General features: G+C 40.1%; 1 protein-coding gene across 3 annotated transcripts in view; it reads right to left on the minus strand.

Moving 5' to 3' along the window:
• Positions 1 to 3,934: 3,934 nt before the first annotated feature.
• LOC126393126 (melanoregulin-like) overlaps positions 3,935 to 19,408 on the minus strand; it is a 44,811-nt gene continuing 29,337 nt past the window's right edge. For 2 of the 3 annotated variants that reach the window (XM_050049007.1, XM_050049008.1), the window contains exons 2-5: positions 8,824 to 9,079; positions 5,264 to 5,354; positions 5,018 to 5,181; positions 3,935 to 4,503 (exon numbers count right to left, since the gene is read on the minus strand). In XM_050049007.1, the coding sequence (XP_049904964.1) occupies positions 4,426 to 4,503; positions 5,018 to 5,181; positions 5,264 to 5,354; positions 8,824 to 9,078 (588 nt within the window). In that variant the 5' untranslated portion in view covers position 9,079 and the 3' untranslated portion in view covers positions 3,935 to 4,425. Of the gene's footprint in view, positions 4,504 to 5,017; positions 5,182 to 5,263; positions 5,355 to 8,823; positions 9,080 to 9,168; positions 9,363 to 19,408 lie in introns of those variants that run through there. The other variant, XM_050049005.1, reaches the window with a different exon arrangement.

Genomic DNA, 19,408 nt, shown 5'->3' on the forward strand with positions numbered 1-19,408 from the left:
AGATTTCTAAATAAATATTCACCTCGTTGCTAGATAGACCTACTCCTGAAAAACTCGTGTCTGCGCAAGGCTTTTTGTCCCTACGAGGCCACCGTCATTTACCCGACGGGAGGGGTGAGCGAGTGAGCCCTGCAATTTAGAATTTGACCACTGATGTCACTGTTTTCAACCCATTTTACACACTGGCCCTTTAAGCTCAAAATTCCAACAATTAATAAAGTCATATACTTCTAAGATTGTTCACCAACATCTTAAAGTCATAAACCTTCTCAGTCTTATAGGTCATGGTAATTCTAAGTGCTATATCATTGGCAGCTGGACTTGCTTTAGTTTCTTGAGGATGTTTTACCTCTCATCCAAGATACTTCTTCAGTTCTACAACTGATGAGGCCTCATCTCTTAGACAAAATCAAAACAAAGTATAAACTTTTCTTTGTCCTAAGCTAAGGCTATCCTAAAACAAGAGTAAAAGCCTGGTCATACCAAGCTGATGGTCAGCCATCGAGAAAATGTCAGGCCTTCGGTAAGTGTCTGTCGTCCTAGTTTTTGTGGTGTGTCGTGCACCATTGGCACCAGTCGGCCCTCGTCAAGAGTTTTCTTTTGGCCAATTCAGCATGGTGAACTGGCGTCAGACCCTATAGAGCCCATCGGCTAGAGAAATCATTCTGATTGGCAGTTCAACCCACTGTACAAGGAGAGAAACAATAGTGTTTACAGCACACAAATAAGTAAGGTCATGAGACCAACTAAACTTAACATATCAGATAAGATCTTTTTTTTAGCCACTGAGCTTTTACGCAGAAACGGTCAATTGTTTGTGTTATTGTTTGCTAGTGCACATGAAATATTCTTTGTTCTTTCAGCATCAGGTTGTGCTGTTAATGTGCTAACTGGCTAAGGAGCATCTTGGTTTTTCCTTTTTTTTAATGATGAATACAGACTATTGCCACCTACTGGTATGGAGAGATATTTCTTCTTTCACAGGCGCAGAACATAATATGTGCTAGTTGGCTGTTGCAAATTAGCTTTTCCTAGAATAGTGAGGCATGACTTGCTCTACTCTCCTTATGACTGGCTAGTAATTGTTACCTTTGTAAGTTGGGTTGGTTAGGTTTAGATGAGAGAAGTGAGTTTGTTTAGGATCAGGATGAGAATGTGAGAGTGAGCCAATCAGAGGTGGAGTAAGGCAGAGTATGGTGGCTCATGCCTTCGCTTGGAAGCGCAAATTGGCTTGGTTGTAGAGTCTGCAGTGTGTTCAAGCGCAACTTTTGGCCAAGACACAGGCAACATGAGGCGACGCAACAGTTTGTTGTGTCCTGGCCTTCAAAGTCCACAGTCACACTATACTACTACTAGCTGCTCTTTCAGGCTGTCCTCAGGCACAGCAGTGCTTTGAGCTAAATTCCAATGTGCACAGCTTTTAATGATAACCATCTTGGTTCAGTGTGTTAGCATGCATTTGTTAATGAAGCACAGCTAAGGCAGTCATTAATGAAAGTACTGGAAAAGTAAAACTTTGACCACAGTGTTTGTCATAACATTAAGCTGTGGTTCACCAAATCAGACTCTGCATGTCTCAGTCACTGAATAATGCAGATGTATCAACAGTTATACGCAAGTCTGGCTAATCCAGTGTGTCAGGGCATCAGTGAGTGCATGACCAGAGGTTCCTGTTTGCGCAGACTTAAGAAGTGTTAATGGAATACACAGTGAAGAAGGTAACTGATTATAACCATGTTTAGTCTCCAAGAAGATGGGTGGAAATACGTATCTCGTCACTGTTAATATGACCAATGTTTATTGGAGATTTGAGTCAACTGTATAACCTCCAAATTCAAAGGGCACTTCACAGTTTATCAATACAAGCTTTGATATCCAATTAAGTAACCCCTTAGTCACTGTGGCAAAGTGCTTTGGAACTGGACATAAACATGAAGGTCCTGTCATGAGTCTTGGGTCTGCATAAACTGCCTGAGATGTGAGATTTCACCAAAGGACAACATACGTCAAGCACCAGGTCTGTGTTTATGGGGGGGAGAATGAAGGCTGAGACAGAAAAGCACCAGAGAAGAGTTTGAGAACATAATGAAAAGAGAGAAACAACAGGGCCATAAATGATTACACTTTTATCTTAACCCATTCATATTCAGCCCAGCTGATTCTTGTCACATTCTTGTTTATGTTCTTACCTTTCTGTATACTCTAATGTAAGACAAACAGTGTTAGATGACAAGATCAATACCATCGTCATTATACCTCTCCGCCAAAAAGCAAATAAGCTTTATCCCCAAAATGTAAAACTACATCCAAAGAGAAAAGATGAAAAGAAGAAATAAAGAAAAGATGGACATGCAGTTTATTCAGACATAACTTCACTGTGAGTACCAAAAGCTATGACGAGAAAACCATTGCTCACCACTCACAGGGCATGTGTGTGTGTGTATGTGTGTGTGGACAACGCCCCAAGAGACTCTCGTAAAATATATGACCATCAGCGGGAGCCACAGTCCGAATGACCATCATCTCTATGAGTGTGTGTCACCGTAATGCACTGTACGCCCTGACCACTGACTGGCCGTTGGCAGTATCTTGTACTCACAAACACACACAGTGTGGAGGATGAGCAGATGTTTGACTTTTTAACGCATGCACACGAACACAAACATCAATCAGAATGTGACAATCGACTTGTTTTTTCTCCAACTTTTGTGCTTCAACATCAAACACACCCACTCTCTTCACGATTCCCCTCTTTCTCCTGTCATATTTCAGTCCAGTTAATATAAGAACATAGATCTGTCTCACCTGCTCTCATAGGGAAATTCAGATGAATTTCAGACTTACTAAAAATTTGGAAGGTCTGAAGAATGATGTCAGCATCACTTGATCTAAAACACACATACACACACACAGTGGTATAATGAGAAAAAGGTGCAAGCAACACAATGCCTTTCAGTGCTGCCAGACCACTGGGCTGCCTCCCATACTGCTCCCCCTCCCCCACCCTCACCCCCCTTTTTAGTTCCACATCTGTTTCCCAAACTTGGGGAAGGGGCCTTGGAGAGAACAATATCTGGGTCAGAGTAAACTCTCTCTTTCTGTGTGCATGTGTGCGCACAGGGCTGAATGTGTGTTGAACATACATACCGCAATCATCAGCTGCATGAAGGCTGTCACACACCCTTTGAACCTAAAGACAGCACAGAGTCCCAAATGGGTGTGTGTGGTTCAGAGAGTGTATACAGTTGAATTTATAGTAATAATTATAAAAAAAAAAAAAAAAGGTTTGAGCTAATGCCAAGATGTTAAAAAGGGAAGTTCAGAAAATTAAGAAAGAGAGGGTTTTTTTTCCCACGGATATACTGCATTTGTGACATAGTATTGTGCACTGTATTCTTCCTCTTCTTCCTCTTTTTTATTCTTTTGAAAAAAATTAACACTGTCACACTTACACTTAAACAAAGCAGAATTTCTATTTTTTACTGGATGACTGAATTTTTCATCATTCCACATAATTGTTTTAACAGTAAATGCAAAATATAGTCTCTTTTTTGTGTGTGAAGAGAACTTAATTAATTAAATAATGCAATAAAGCTTTACTCCATCTGTAATGCAGAAGTTCTCAACAAAGTCCTTTTTTTTCCTAGTAGTCTAACCTACTGGAAACTGACTACATAACAGTATTTGCTGCCACCTCTTGGACAAAGCAGCTAACACAGTGGTAGACTGAGCCAATACACAAAGTTTGAATGAAACATCCAGCTGCTGGACTGAGCAAATTTACTTTAGTAGTTTAGTACTTTAGTAACAAGGTGAGTAAGAAACAACCCAGTATCTCAGAAAAGCACAAAGTTTATTAACAAAAAATGTGTTAAATATGTTTGTGGTGCCATAAAGAAAGACATTTAAATGGATTGTGCCGTGTCATATTTAATATAGACGTTAATACATCTTTGTATCTGCAGAGGTATTTCTCATTTTCTCATTTAATTCATTTTTTTGTAACTTTTTTTTAATTGGATGTGCATATACCTACAATACTTTAAATTAAATTAAAACAAGCACAAAAAACAAAACATGTTTTAACCAGAAGTATCTTCACCTGTGACATTGCTTATTAGCAGGGCAATCCTCCTTAGCTGAGCAACATAGTATCAGTGCAACAGAAACATGAGAAGAGTGAAACTTCTACTTTTAAAAGAAAATGAATAAATAATAACAGTGCTTGCATACAGCATTATCTGTGCAACTTACCAATACACAGTGGAACTGCCATTAGAATTTCATTTTAATCTACAATCAAATGAATGTTAAACTGTGATTAAATTGTATTTACAAGTTTACTTGTACAGTGTTTTAACATTTTAAACATTTTTCTTTTTCCTCTTTCCCAATTTTTCTGTCTTATTTTTCTGTCACTGTCTCTCAGCCTTCTTTCTTGGGATATTTTTCTTTGGCCAGTCTGACAAAGTCCTCAGCACTGTCCAGTGACACCAGCCGGTCCTTCAGAGAAAGATAAAGAGCATGATAAGAGTGAGACAGGTGATACTGTAGTGTTGTCAGATGCAGATGGAGGGAGAGAAACATGAGAACAAAACACAGGGGGGATAAAGAGGAGGTCAGGAAGAGATAGAGAGAAATAAAAGAGGAGTTGAAAGAAGGAAGAACGACATGGAAAGAGGAAGAAAGAAGGGTGATGTGGAGATGAGGACATATGCATAACAAGCATAACATGCAGGGAATATGTTGTAACTTCAGCTGAGAAAAATGAAATGTCAGGACAACGCCTAATTCTAATGTCAGTTTGACGTAAATTACTGACAACCAGTGACGCTGATGTTTTGCTGGTTTCAAGTTGTGTTGTAAGTAACGAAAATCCAACGTCTTCCAAACGTCTCATGCCAGCATCTTGACATTCAATAACAACATTTAGTCATAAGGTACGGAGAACAAAAGCCAACATCTGCAAAACGGCATAATGCTAACAGTGTGTGTGTGTGTGTGTGTGTGTATGTACCATGACACAAAGGTATTTGGTCTGCTCAGTTTCTGGAGGAAACAGAGAGGTGTGGTCCAGCAGCTCTTTCAACAGGTCAGTGGCTTTGTTAAGATGCTCCTCATCTCGACTCAACCAGCTCTGTCTGTTCACACACAGCAAGGCGTCCACCTCACACTGATAACCTGCAGAGAGATGTAGGGGGAATCACACACTTACAACAGACTGCTGACTGGATTTGACAGTAGCAAATATGATGTGTCTCACCTAGCTGCAGCAGGATTTTCCTCCATCGAGATCTGACTTCTCGTCTGGCGTAGCGTAAAGTGTGTATGTCGTAATTCAGCTTCTCCCATTCCTATAGATCAAACACACACACAGAGGTATACCACACAGTAAGTCTCCTTAATTAATGTGGAAAGTTCGTGGATAAAGTGATGATTTTCAACCACTGTGAAACTGCACATACGTAATCTACCTGCTGCTGCAAGGCCCTACAGTCCACCCACACAGGTGTTTTCACTTCTGTTTTCTCATTAAACCTCAGTATGGACAGTACAGCCTGAGCTTTGTTGACATCACTCTGATCCTCATTAGTTTGGTTTCACCTTTAAGGGGTAGTAAAGTTGCACCTTTATCATTGTCAGTAGTTAATATAGTTGAGCAAAGGGCTAATCAGCCAGAATGAGTGACATGAGTGTCAGTGTGCAGGATCTTAATAAAGCGTGTCAACATGTCAACATGTCTTAAAAAGGGCCTGCTTTTCTCAAAGAAGACATTTTGACATGTCACAGCAGGAAGATCACAGGTGTACGTAATAAAATTAATGATGGCTGCATGCCACTTAGCTGCTTGGTCCTGGATTCATGCATGTTGGCTCACTGCCACACTGTCATGGCCTACTGGGACACACTAATACAATTTGATTCTAAAATTATGTTTTAAAATGAAAACAATCTCTATACAGACAAGCATTTAAGTGCCGTTTCAGAAATAATCTCTGTCTGCACCAACGCGCCTGAAGGTGTGACAGTATAAACAGGAAGTAGATTGTCTACACTTGAGCTGGTTGCTTAGTTGCAGAAAATATGACGGAGGAAGAACAGCAATGGCAAAAAACCCCCCTGAGATTTCTTTACCTGGACCAAGGACTAGGTGGAGCTGTTGCTGAAAGTAAAACGAGTACAAGGCTGTCAAGGCAGCAGAAGAAACAGATTGGAAGTCATTGCAAAGAAAATTTGGTAAGACTGATAAGACCTACTCAGAGAGTGTACATGGGTGTCTGCATCATTGTCTTTACAAGTCTCTGTTTCTGCCCGTCCAGACTAAAACACACTTCCAGAGTTTTCAAACGAAAATGGGTTTAGCAGCATTTTCAAAAGCCTCTGTTTTAGAGGTTCATATACGCTGGAGTAGTGTGGACTCTAGGCATAAATGTAGCAGCAGTTATCCATTTTAAAATAAAAACATATCATGGTGGATGTAGCCTTAGATAGAACAGAGTCATTGTTAACATTAATAACATTTGTGCATTTCTTTTTATAACAAGTCAAGATGTCTGCTGTGAAAATGCTACGCAAATGTAAGCCAAACAACCTATCTAGCAGTGTTTGAAACTGTTTTCTTCACTAAACAAGAAAAATACTCACAACTAATTTTAAATTACACAAAGCAGAGAGTTTACAGACCAACATGTGCTACTTTATTTACTGGTCTAGTTTTTCTTTAGTGTGGAATTTCCCTTTAATGTAAAAGACTCATTCCCAGTTCTTTTGTCCTAATATTAAAACAGCCTCACGACATGATTGAAATGGTTCAGTGAATATTCTCTTTGAAAGGCCAGCCAGGCTGTTGGCCTACATCTCCATTAAGGAATTTCATTTATTAACACAATGTGCCCACTGTATCCCGCAGCCTGCTGTTCTCAATACGAAGACTGGTCGTCACATGTTCACCAAACTCTAACTCTCTGCTCAGAGACTGTGGCAACTCAGCTCCTCTGTGGAGATTCACTGAGATCCTGATTCTAGGAAAGAAGCCCCTGAGTGATGACCCCAATCTGTTCCAGAGAAATGGAGTAAAAAAGGTATTGTACGTACAGCAGGGATCGTCCTTTAAAGATACCATTATACAACCCCCCCCCCACACACGCACACAAAAAAATTACTGTATGTCTAATACATTTGAACTCACTCATACACAACCTACAGTAAGTTACTGTGTGTGTCACTGATTGAGTAAGTGAATAAAGCAGCATGTCTGCACTGTATAGTAAACTGTCTTCTGGCTCACCTACTCTCATGACTCTGGCAACACCAAGTTAATTTCTTCTAATGTGATATTTTAAATTTGAAGTTATTTTGGAATTGAGGTCAAGTTCATTCACTGATGTGGTTCGACATGAAAGTGAGTCAAAGGCTTCTTTGAGAGCCACCTGTGTTCGTCCTCTTCCCTTATTGAATAATGACGTTAGAGAGCTGTAGTGGAACAGATAAGGAAAATAGAGTGAATTACTGAATTAGTACATCCTGTGCTGGTACATGTGAGGAATTGCTAAAAGCATCACGCCATGGGAAAATAAAGTGCATCTCTGCTTTGGTCATTTGCCACATAGCAACTGATATCCATGTGAAACTGATCAACTAAAGCTTTGCACATAAATAATGTCAAATAGATTTAATGATTCACTGTAACCTAGTTAATAGATGATCACAGAAGAATTCTTTTAAACTCCACTTAAGGATCACAGCTATTTACATACTGCAGACAACTACAAGAGCTTTCACAGTTGTTTTCATTCCTGTAGAAAAGCATGTTGTAATTCATATTGGGTCATTTTAAACCAATTCAATCAAACAGTGAAACTGATATAAAAATGGTTTTCAAGTTTAAAATCATGACTATTTTTCTGGCATTTTCAGCACCCAATTATTATATTATGTACATTTATAGTTTTGCACAGTATATGTAAAGATCAAGTTTATTATAGTTAACTAAAACTAAACTAAAAACGAAAACTAGGTGTGAAGAAACACACTGAAACTGAAATAAAAATGAAAAACTATACTTAAGAAAAAGTTAAAATCAACTAAAATTATATTACGTACTTAGATAAGTTCACTAAAATAAAAATGTACCGGAAATATTTTAAGTTTTAGTCTTTGTCAATTTGTTCAAATCAGTCATTGTTGCATATGGTTTTTGATACTTGGAAGTCTACATGACTGCCTTCAATAAGTGTTTTGTTTGTCGAGTAATACCTATTCTGAACTTCTTAAATCTTACTCCTGACGAATACCCCCATATTACAAATTAAGAAAACTAAAACTAATACTGATACTACTAATGAAAAATACAAAACTATAATAGCTCTGGTACAGATATACATAATTCATGTATGCACATTATATTAAAAAGTTCATTTAAAGCTCCACCCTTGCATTAACATACATTGTTTATGCATTTTTCTGCAACATCCAATTTCTAGACACCATATCACCCTTCAAGGGCTGTGGAGCTTTCAGTGAACATTAAAAAGAAATCATAGTTTTAGCTTAACTTAATCACATTTTTGCTTAAAATTTACAATAAATGTCACACACTTAATAGCAAAAAAAAAAAAAAAAAACAGTGGCAAACTTTAGTGTGGTACCAGGTAGAAAAAGTTTTATTTTCAGATTTGTCAGTGTTAAAAACACTGAAAGCCTGATTTTTGTTATTTTAGGTGAAACGATATGGACAAATATGTTGCTGCTTTTGTCTTTGTATATGTGTGTTAATTTCCTCATACATGATCTCTTGTGCAACAGCAACACACTTCCTCTCACCTCTGTAGCCTTGTCAGTCTGGTCTCTCATGCTGATAAAAGCCTGTAACTCTCTGTCCGATCCTCTCCTGATGGGAGACTCACAGGGTCTGCCTGTGTTGGCCCACAGATCCACTGTGCTCCTCTGGCTTGGCTGGTTGTTCCGTGGCCTCCTTCTCGAAGGCTGTGGCCCAAAAAGGCTCTCCTCTTCTATGTCACTGTCACTGGACTCACTGGATAACTGCACTGGTTGTTTGGAAGCTGTAGTGGTGCGCATACTGGAGGGAAAGAAGAAGAATAAGAGGAAATAAGAGGTTGAAAAGCAGGATTAGAGGCAGTCATCTTGTCTCTCAGGTGTTTGTCTCACCGTAAAATAGCATTCTTCTCTTCCCTGTTGTGTTTCAGATACTGACAGCAGCAGATGGTAACCTTGGCACCCATTGGCCTTTTCCAAAAGTTTGTAACAATCAAAATATATCCCCTCTTGATAAAACCCCAAAACAATGATGGCTCCTCAGGAAGATCCAACTTGAAATGTCCTCATTTGCAAATGTCAAAGACAACAAAGGCCCTTTAGACTTGATGTGAGTGAAGGGGCTGAAGTTTGGCAACACAAAGGCCATTATCTGTCCTCAGTTATATGCCACATGACTTGATGAAAATGCACCTTAATGAGGATGAACAGTATTGCATATATGGATAATAAGCTGGAGGTGCTTTGAGGTTTATCTTTCATTACTTTTTACGAGATTTCCATAAAAATGTAAATTTCGAACATCAAAGACATCCCTCTCAGTGCAGTGTTTACTGCAGTTATAAATTAGGACAAATGCTAGTAAAGCAGGGTTCTTGCCCAATGTATCTGCCCAAAAAATCAGTCACAGTATACACACAGACACACAGACATATGCTGGCATTGCACTGAAATGAAACACATCTGTGTAAACCAATGACCATGAAAATGTGTGTTCATCAGAGCAATATAAAACTCAATATCATGTGCTGTTATAGATTTTTACTATTAACATTCCTCTTTGCACTGCACTCAACTACCTGTTCTCATTCTGAGGTCCTGAAATACAGATGCTTTGTCACAGCCCTTGGCGTATCATAGTGACGCACAGGGCACCCTTTAATGTATCCATGTAACGCACACCTGAACACTTATGTTATGAAACGATCACAGTTAGGTTTAGTAAACATAATTACTTGGTTAACTCAGAAAAAAGGTCATGTTTTTGGGTTGAAATAACTAAGTATGATAAATATGTCACACAAGTGAACACCATGTTTCCTTGATACAGTGTGTAAATGGGCTTTGAGGTATGTTTTCTCTTGTTTGGTGGGAGTGTCAGAGGTGTTAGCCTATCAGCAGTGACATGCATATAAACCAAATTATGGTTGATCTTTACTTTTGCTATGTTTTATTAGGGTAGAACGCAGCCATAATCTCATGGCTGAATGTCTGGTCTTGTTTGACCCACCATGTCACCCTATGCGGACCTTCTCGCTCTTTACCCTACGTCAGATGCTCCCAGAGTCAAGTATGGCCACGGATGGGTTTACACTGGAGTTAGCTGAAAACCTGGTTCATCTAGTAAACACGCTAAAGGGTGCCTTTGACGTCAATATCAAATGCAAAAGGGTGTGAAAAAAGTGACTGTATTTGACGCCCTGGGAATGAGAAGATGCTGAGATTGCAGATTGTACTACCGTTGCCCTTTGTTATCCACTTCACCCAGTGCTCTCGAAAAGGACTGGACTGTAGGACTGATGTTTTGTCTGAAATTAAGTTTCAAGTGGCATTAGATGCTTAGTTGCATTACTGTTGCCAACCATAGGTTGCCAACCTGAACTTCTTTGACTCGAGGTACAGGGTCAAGTGTTATACTATATTCCTCAGATTGCTCAATTCAGATCGCTTTTCCACAATGGAGGGGTCTCCTTTGACATTTTCTTATTGGATATTAATTTTTAAGGCCTATTTAGAGAAGAAAGCCTTTTTAAATTTTGCTCGAAAGCATGATTTTTGTGTAGAAGAGCGGGTTCCTGTTGAGAACTTTAGATATATTCCCTCAGACGTCTGCTCTCCTCTTTCTGTGTGAGATTTATATTTCCACAGTGTATCCTCCCATGTGACTGCTAGACCACCCGTTATTCACTCACTCACACACACACACACACACACACACACACACACACACACACACACACATGAACATAAGAACTGGGCAGGGATTCAGAGACACAGATTGAAGGTGATTATAATTCACAGTGAAGTCTGGCTGGTTTAGCTATCACCAGCTCATCCATCTATTTGTGCGTGCGCATGTGTGGTTGAGCACTCATCAAGGTAGCAGGGGAGAAACGCAGCGTGGACGTATAAATCACAAAGATAGGGGAAGTGGGGAAGAGGGGAGGAAGAAATCGAGCCTACCCATCAAGGAAGAGGCGAGTGAAGAATGGATGGAAGGAACAAAGAGAGGGCTACTGGAAGACAATAAACAGAGGAGGGGAAAATAATGTACCTGAAATCAGAGTGTGTGGTTCACAAAACAAAATGGACTAGTTTAAGTAAACAGCAATAACTTACACTCAGGTCTTCCACACAAGAAAAAAAACAAGATGCCACGATAAAACGACGTGAACATAACAGTGTGTACCTGCTTTTTTTCTCAGATAAGGAACCATTAACCACATTAAAGCAAGACTATGTAACTTTTAGAACAACCAATTACACAATGTGTCATTTGCATTACAAAGTAATCTAGTCGGACTACAGGGAACACATATTTGATTGGCGCAGTGTGTTACCTGATGTTCCTTTAGATGAACACATGGTAGACAGCAATAGATTTCCATAAATAAAGATCTTCAACAGTTTTAGGAGGTCTAACCTACCAAGGTGCTCTTCCAATTTACCAAGCAGAGTGGTAAAGGTGAATTCAGCCCATAGACTGTGTAAAGAGTGTTTGTGGACTCATGTTTTAAAGCCTTGAGTTCGGCATTTTGGCCTTCGTCATCTTGTTTTTTGGGCCAGTAGTGAACATATTTGGATGAGGGGGTGAAGCTGTGGGGGGGCAAGGGGGTGGATCCAAAGGGTTGTCAAATTTCACCACTTTGTCAGTAGACCTAAATGTCAAAATATGATGTGCTAGGTACCCTCCTGCTTCAGTTTTGGACACTCTGGGATTGCCTGTCAATTTATGCTTGTTACTTGCGTTGTGCCTTTTTAAAATATACTTCCATTTTTACAGGAAATGTATAATTTCTGCTCGTTATATGCATACAGTCTTTTTCAAAATAAACTTACAACGTGGATAAAACACTCTGTTTTTACGTTTATATTCTCAAGTTTAGGCAACAAAAGCACAATGGTACTTCACTACCGTAGCATGATACATATACTAACACACTACTTTGTAACTGAAATTACTCCATTGACTTTTGGTTTCCCATGGGAAACAAACAGTGCGCTCCAGGGTGAAAGTCCAAAGTTTGTTTGACCCTCCCACCCAATATGGACTTTTTTGCTCTTTATGCTACAGTAGTTGCCAGCGGCAGTTTCATTATGTCCTGAAAGGTGCCTTTGTGCGTCATATGTGACACAGACATCCACTGACAAATTTGCCAAATCTGGTTGTTGTTGGCTGTGTCAACAATTATCGCCATCCGGTGCATATCATGCAATGCAAAAGGTGCCTTTGTGCACCCCTCCGCCCCACTAGGTGTGCCTGTTGTCCTTGCTGTTCTCTCTTGTTTCAGGATGCAAGTCAAGGCAGAGTGTCGTTGTTTATCTCATGAGCCACACCTGTGAAGTGAGCTGATATAAAGCTCACCACCTTCCATCAGATTGCCCTCCTCCCTCCTGTCACAGCTGCTGTTCTTGTGCTTTTTCTACACACATTTGCACACACCCATACACGCAGACATGACTGATTACTGACTTCCACGTTTATTCAGTTATTTATCATTATTTTGTAACTAAATAACTTTTTAACTCTTTGTAAACTTGTCTCGTCTCCTGTCCTTGTTACAGCCTAAGAGCCGGATTGTAACAGCATTTGACACTGAGATCACTGACAAAGTGGTGGTATTTGATGAGTTGGGATTAAGAATGGGCTGCTGGATCTGACTCATAGACTGTAGTGACAATGTGCAGTAACCTGTCACTGAAGCTGCCCTGCCATTAGGCCTAAATATGCGCAGCTTTAATTTGTGTGATGTGTAAAAATTGGTGAGTTATAAAAAATGTCACCCCCCATACAGTTGTCAAAATATTAAAATTGGCTACAGAGACCAAAACATTTCTAGTACTAGGCTGTAAATATGCTGTAAAGTTGGGTATTTTAACATGAGGGCCTATGGGGGATTGACTGGCTTCTGGAGGCAGCCTCAAGTGGCCATTCAAGAAACTGCAGTTTTTGGCACTTCTGTGTTGGCTTCATTTTTTAGCCTTGGGGGTTGCCTTCCCTTGATTGAAAAGATGATTAAACAGAGCATGGAGCTGAGACCTATTTTTATTTCTCTTTTGTCTCAGTTCATTAAATCTTATATATTGGTGCAGTGATATTGGTGGAACCTTCATGCAATAGTTCCACAGACTATTTTAGTCTCCAGTCAATATGGAACCAGTCACCAAGGGACACGTGACAGTGACCGCTCTGCCTCTGTGTCAGACGGTCATCTCAATGGAGTTTCACAGAATCCAACGTGCTTTATTGAGAGAAATTTTGATGACTGGACATTTCCTATATTGTTTCAACAGTGGAAACCCTGTTGAAATGTTAATGACAGCCAGCTAAAGAGAATGATAGTAATATATGTTTATTCAAGCTAAACTATGTATTTTTAGAGTGAGACAATACGTCTAAACTCTCACAAACTCTGTATGAATCCCCCAGGTGGCAGCCAGGGTTTTGTTTCCAGACGTGAGGTTAAAAGAGGAGAAATCATATTTTTGTTTCGCTAAGTGTTGAGACTATAGTGAGAACTTAACCTCTCATTTGTCTGCTCCACTCTACTGCACAGAAACACCAGTGGGAAAAGCCTCTGTACTGCTCTTTCCTTTCCACACAGAGTGACTATGAGTTGATTTCTGCAGCATGTCAGTACATTTCGCCGCTGATACTTTTTCATTTTCTAAGCTGAGACTCGTGGGTTTCTCCTCAGCTCTTTTCATATATGTTTGCACGTGTGCCACACACATTCAGATGATGAATAGAAGTGTGTGTGATAGGGCTCCTCTGCTCTGGACCCATGACACATCTTTGCCACATATTTTTATTGCTAATCAATGTAGATGACACCATTTTTTAAACACTGTCACAGACAATCAATGGGAATTATGCCATGCTTTTTAACTGTCACTGGTAATCAATGAGGGTGGCGCCATCATCTGCATCTCCTGATCATTACATCTGGTGATCAATAATGAAGCTGGCTCGGGATGACACATGATCATCATACTTGCAGTCCACGATGATAGGTAGATATATATATATATATGTGTGCATGTGTGTGTGTGTGTGTGTGATGTGAGGGAACGGAAATACGTGAAGCCGTGCGGCAGACAGACAGAGGGAGGGAACTCATAAAGACAAAAACACAGACAAAGGTGTCGGGAAAGAATTTGACACCAGAGAGACACAAAGCTCAGGAAGTGAAGCAGACATATTTCAAGCCATCATTCTGTCAAGGTTATCAACAGACGGTACAGTAGAAAACACAACACAACATCCCTCCCTCCCTTCCTTCCTTCCTTCCCTACTAACTGTTAAGGTGCTCACAGTGGGACCTTGAGTGGGTCATTGAAGAAGTGGTTTATGATGTGTGTATTAAAGGATCTGCACACCATTTTCCTCCCGATACCTTATCCCAAAGATTTGCCAAAACGCGTTTGGTATGTTAGATTTAATTGCTTGTTATGTTTGTTTGTTTGTCATTTTTTCGTTGTGTTGCTATTTTCTTAATTTTTACACACATACACAATGTGTAGAAATTTCAGAGTGATGGGTTGCTGCAGCCCAGAGCAGTTAGGGGTTCAGTGCCTTGCTCAAGGACACCTCAGCAGTGCCCAGGAGGTGAACTGACACCTCTTCAGCTGCCAGTCCACACTTAATACCTGATCTGTGCAGGACCTAAACCAGCTACCCTCCAGTTCCTAAGCCAAGCCCCTACAGGCTGAGCTTCTGCCACCCCCATGCTCCATACTATCACCCAGAGAGTGTAACTGGTGAACATGTTAGCAAACAGTTTATTTATACATGCACCAGAGAGGAGAATTAGCATTCATTTGGAGTCACCTTTCTGGCTTCCTGTCAAATGTCAGTCAAATATTGTCTATTTTTTTTTATTTCTGTTATGGTTAAACCAACTCCTAAGAGAAATATCTGTCTCTTTAGCTGTTAAGTGTGCCAATATGTTCCCTACCTATAGCTGTTCAATATGTCTGCTGTTTGGTCAGGAGAGTAGGTTTGTCTGCCTGTTGACTCTGGAAATGACACTGTTGAGAGCAACAGTCAATCAAAACAGTAAAGTTTTGTGGTGTAAAACCAAAACAATGGTGCTGAAAGACACTAAAATCTCTCCACAGAGTCGAAGAGAACCGCAGCTGGGTGCTAATTAAGTACTGCGGGGATTACTTTTTTGCAGGATGCAGTTCAGTGTCATTGTGGTTCCCTCATCAAAAAGCCTTTGGTTTTTCCATTTCATTTTGGATTTCTCTAGAAAAAAAGCTGTGTGGCAAACAAAAATGTATCATACTTAAACATTTTGTTCAGCAAGATAATCACAAACGAACACCACCATCTTCAAGACAAGGAGACTGGAAGTGAAGAAATGCTAAATTATTTTGGTGTTGTAGGACTCTTTCCTGCAGCACTTTATAGAGAATGGGAATAGGGTAGGAGTGCCATCCACTGGCTCTTTTTTGTATGTGTCGAAAAGAATGGCTGAACTAACTCAAAACACTGCTCTGTGAATAAGATTCAGAACATGAAATGTAAACAGTCACAGACAAAAGTAGGCTAACGTTATGTGTTTCATTTTGCTAAAATACCAGTAATTAATTAACTATGTATGGGTTAAATATTGCTAACATTCAGTTAGCATAAGCTATCTTATCTTTGTCCGGATGATGATGTCATTAGCATTTGGCTTGTAGATCTGAAGGTCCAGTGCTCACCCATTTGTAAACTGGACATGGACCTCCAACAATTTATAATTTTTGAATTGCTGACAACTGTAGGCATCAACACCAATCACTAGATAAACACCAACATCAGTGACCTGATGGGTGGCAAGCTGCCGAGGTCCTATGACCATTTTATGTCTTCTAATTCGTAAGGATTGCTATATTTGACCTAAATTTTGTAATATTTCACTTCTTTGCCTCTGTTAAGAGCTTCTCTTTTTATGGGAATTTGTCTTTTGCGTGTAGGCTACACAAACATCTGTAGCTACGTACGCTACCCTCCAAAAATGGCGCAGCTCTTCTAGAGTTCGTGCGATTCCTGTTTCCAATTTTTGGAGGGTTTTGACCACAAACAAGTCCGTTCACATTAAACATAGTTATTTCATTCATTTTTCATTTAAAAATAATGATCAAAGTAGCTTTTGTTAAAAAGTGTAACATAAAATGCCGACACACTGTTAAAACAGATTAGCTTAATGTTTTTTCTAGACTTATATTGTTGCCTATTTACTAATGATTGTTTATTTGCTATAACCAATATTTAAGGCGCCTTATAAGTCTTCAGTTTTTTCCATCTCTGTCTCTTTGAGTGTAAATACACTTGTGCATTAGTAGCCTATACATTTATGTGAGCTTTTCCAGCTCAACATACTCACGGGTGATTGGAAAGTCTATGGTACTTTCATCAGTAGTAGATTACGTGATATTTAAGGTTTCCTTTGCAAGTACTGTTGATTTTATTTTAAAGGCAGAGTCAGTCATTCCTTTTGTTAAGCAGAAGAGGATATGCCAATGCAGACATGTTATAGGTGTGGCACTCCTGTAAAAACATGGAAAATTTATTGTTTCTCTTGTCCCAGTTCTCACCAGTGACCATGTGAGCAAAGCGGTGATTTATTTTATTTATTTAACCAGGTTGAACTTCCCAAACCGGGGCCAGCTTCCTCTCAAGAGTTTTACAAGAGTAGAAAATTGCTGAAAAAATAACTGTTCAACTTCTTGCTATTAGTTTCTGTATCTTAGTCTCTCTCAAACTCCTGTTAGATGTTTCATTACAGACAATGAATAGCTTCCTTAGTCTCATCCCTCCTCTGAGATCGCCAACAAGTTTCTTAAAGTTGTTATTTCACCCTTTGTGACTGACAGCTCTTTTTCATCTATGAACAATTGCATCTCCTTGAACCTTGAAAACAAGGCAAGGCTATTCCCTCCACTTCCTGCTTGGCACGCTCTAACCGTTGACCCAACAGTCTCCACATGAGATAACTATGGAAATATTTCAAATCCTTTTTTTTTTTATTTTGTTCACGCTCCAAGAGATAGAGCAACAGAGACGAGTAGATACCGAGACGAGGAGGAAGGAGGCTGATGGAGAGTGAATGAGGGACGTTGCGGTGGAATAGAAAGAAGCAGACAAACTAACAGAGACCACACAGCAATCACGCCAGTCACAGACCATCACCAAGAGGTGACCGAGCCATCTGTGTCTCTGTCCGCCTGTAAAATGACTTGCCATCAAAACAGGAAATAGCCAATATCGCACTAATACACTGAGGCAACACACAGAATGCCCTGATGGACGTCTCTATTCCGACACTACTTTGTGTGCTTGAATGTGTGCATGTGTGTAGTCAGAGCTGTATCGTACATCTTTAGTCTCTCAGGACAAGCAGGCTCTAACTTCAGCTCGGCACAGACTAGATAATGAAAGACACAGAAACAGTGTTTGAGCAAGACTAATTCTGAAATGAAGGACAGAATGAGTGACTAACCTAATATTGCAAATAATGACTCGATTCCTGGACGGAGTTTGAATCACCCTGTTTTAATAATGTGGGAAGGAATAAACTTGGACTTAATGTTATTTTATTGGGCGTACTCTGGGAGAAACTGTGTGTGAGTTTGGGTGTGTGTAATACATTCATGATGGATTGAGTCTGTGGCTTTATAGATCTACATGCTGATTTATGGTACCACTAGTCTGAATGATGACTGTGTGTGTGCATGGCTGCGTGTGTCTGTGTGTGTAGACGTGTTTCTGAGAGTCTGTTGTGTGTCTGTGCGTTGACGTTTGCATTAGTGTATGCGTCTGTGTGTCATGACCTGACAGCTGATCGTGAATACTGATCAGATCGATAGCTGCACAGATCCTTGACCACTGTGGAAGGCTAGAGTTGATCGACAAGACGCACACACACACAAACATACACATACACACACATACACATCATAATCCTCTTCCTCCCCTTTCAGAAACACTTGCAGTGGGACAGCACTGCAAAGTCCAATCTTTCTCTTTGAGTCTTTTGAAGCAAGGAAACAGATCCTGTGCTGCGTTCACTGGTTAAACAGAGGAGAAGGGGAATTCACAGCCACTTCTAACACAGGTTCACTGTTGCTGCACTTTCTTCTACCTCTAGGTGGCACTGTTAAACAGAAAACCGAGGCAACAAAAAGTGACGACCATCAAGTGAGGCTGCATGTCTAGAGTAGTTTGCTGCACAGTGTGTGGACTTTACTTTTCGCACATAAAGGATACATAATGAACAGAAGCACAGGAAGCTGTATGGTGAGATCCTAATACAGAAAGCAACCCATAATAAGTAGTATCAAATTATAGCCTATCAAGATTGGTTGCATTAGACTAAAAGAATCAGTACTCTTCTTATTTTAGGTTTGTACAGCAGATGTTTCCCAAATGATGAAAGCTAAATATCAAAGGTCTTTTCTTAGTTTGACTCTTTCTCACTCACTCTTTGTGACTCTGTGTGTGTGTGTAGGCGTGTGTGGGCGGTGGTTCGCACAAATGAGCATATAACTGTGAACTCAAGCTTGATTTATTTTACCAGCGGATTCAACACAAGACAGCTCCCTCTCAGTTTTCTAACATAAAAGTGGTCCAAGCCTCAGTCCCTTTTTTCTTCCTCTCTTTTTCACTCTCACTATATGTTGTGCTCCGTAATGACATATCATAAACTTAGTTAACCCACAGATACCCATCATAAGGGCGCAGTGCTGTATAAAAAACTCTGCCACCCACAGTAAAAGATGGATAAGGCTCTGGAGTAATCAGGCATGAATGTGCACACAATAGGAGCCGACTTGTGTTGGGCCCCTGCCCGACTGTCCTCTGAGGAGAGAGTGCCCTTTAGCCTACATAAGAAACAGGCAGTATTCCCGCATATGTCTGGGTGTCATCATTTCTCACGCTGCTGTGTCGGAGTCGGGATGCTGCTGAGCTGTTGGTGGCAGACATTCAGGGTCAGACCTGATGAAGAAATCATGCAGGTTGGTTTCTAATGATGTGAGCAACACATGGCTTTCCATCTAAAGTTCATTTCTTCCAAATGAGAGAAAACATTAGCGCTACAGCAAAGCACTGAACGAGAATTAAGTTTCATTCCACTGATGG

Source organism: Epinephelus moara, chromosome 7 (genome assembly GCF_006386435.1).
Source record: "Epinephelus moara isolate mb chromosome 7, YSFRI_EMoa_1.0, whole genome shotgun sequence".
NCBI lineage: Eukaryota > Metazoa > Chordata > Actinopteri > Perciformes > Serranidae > Epinephelus > Epinephelus moara.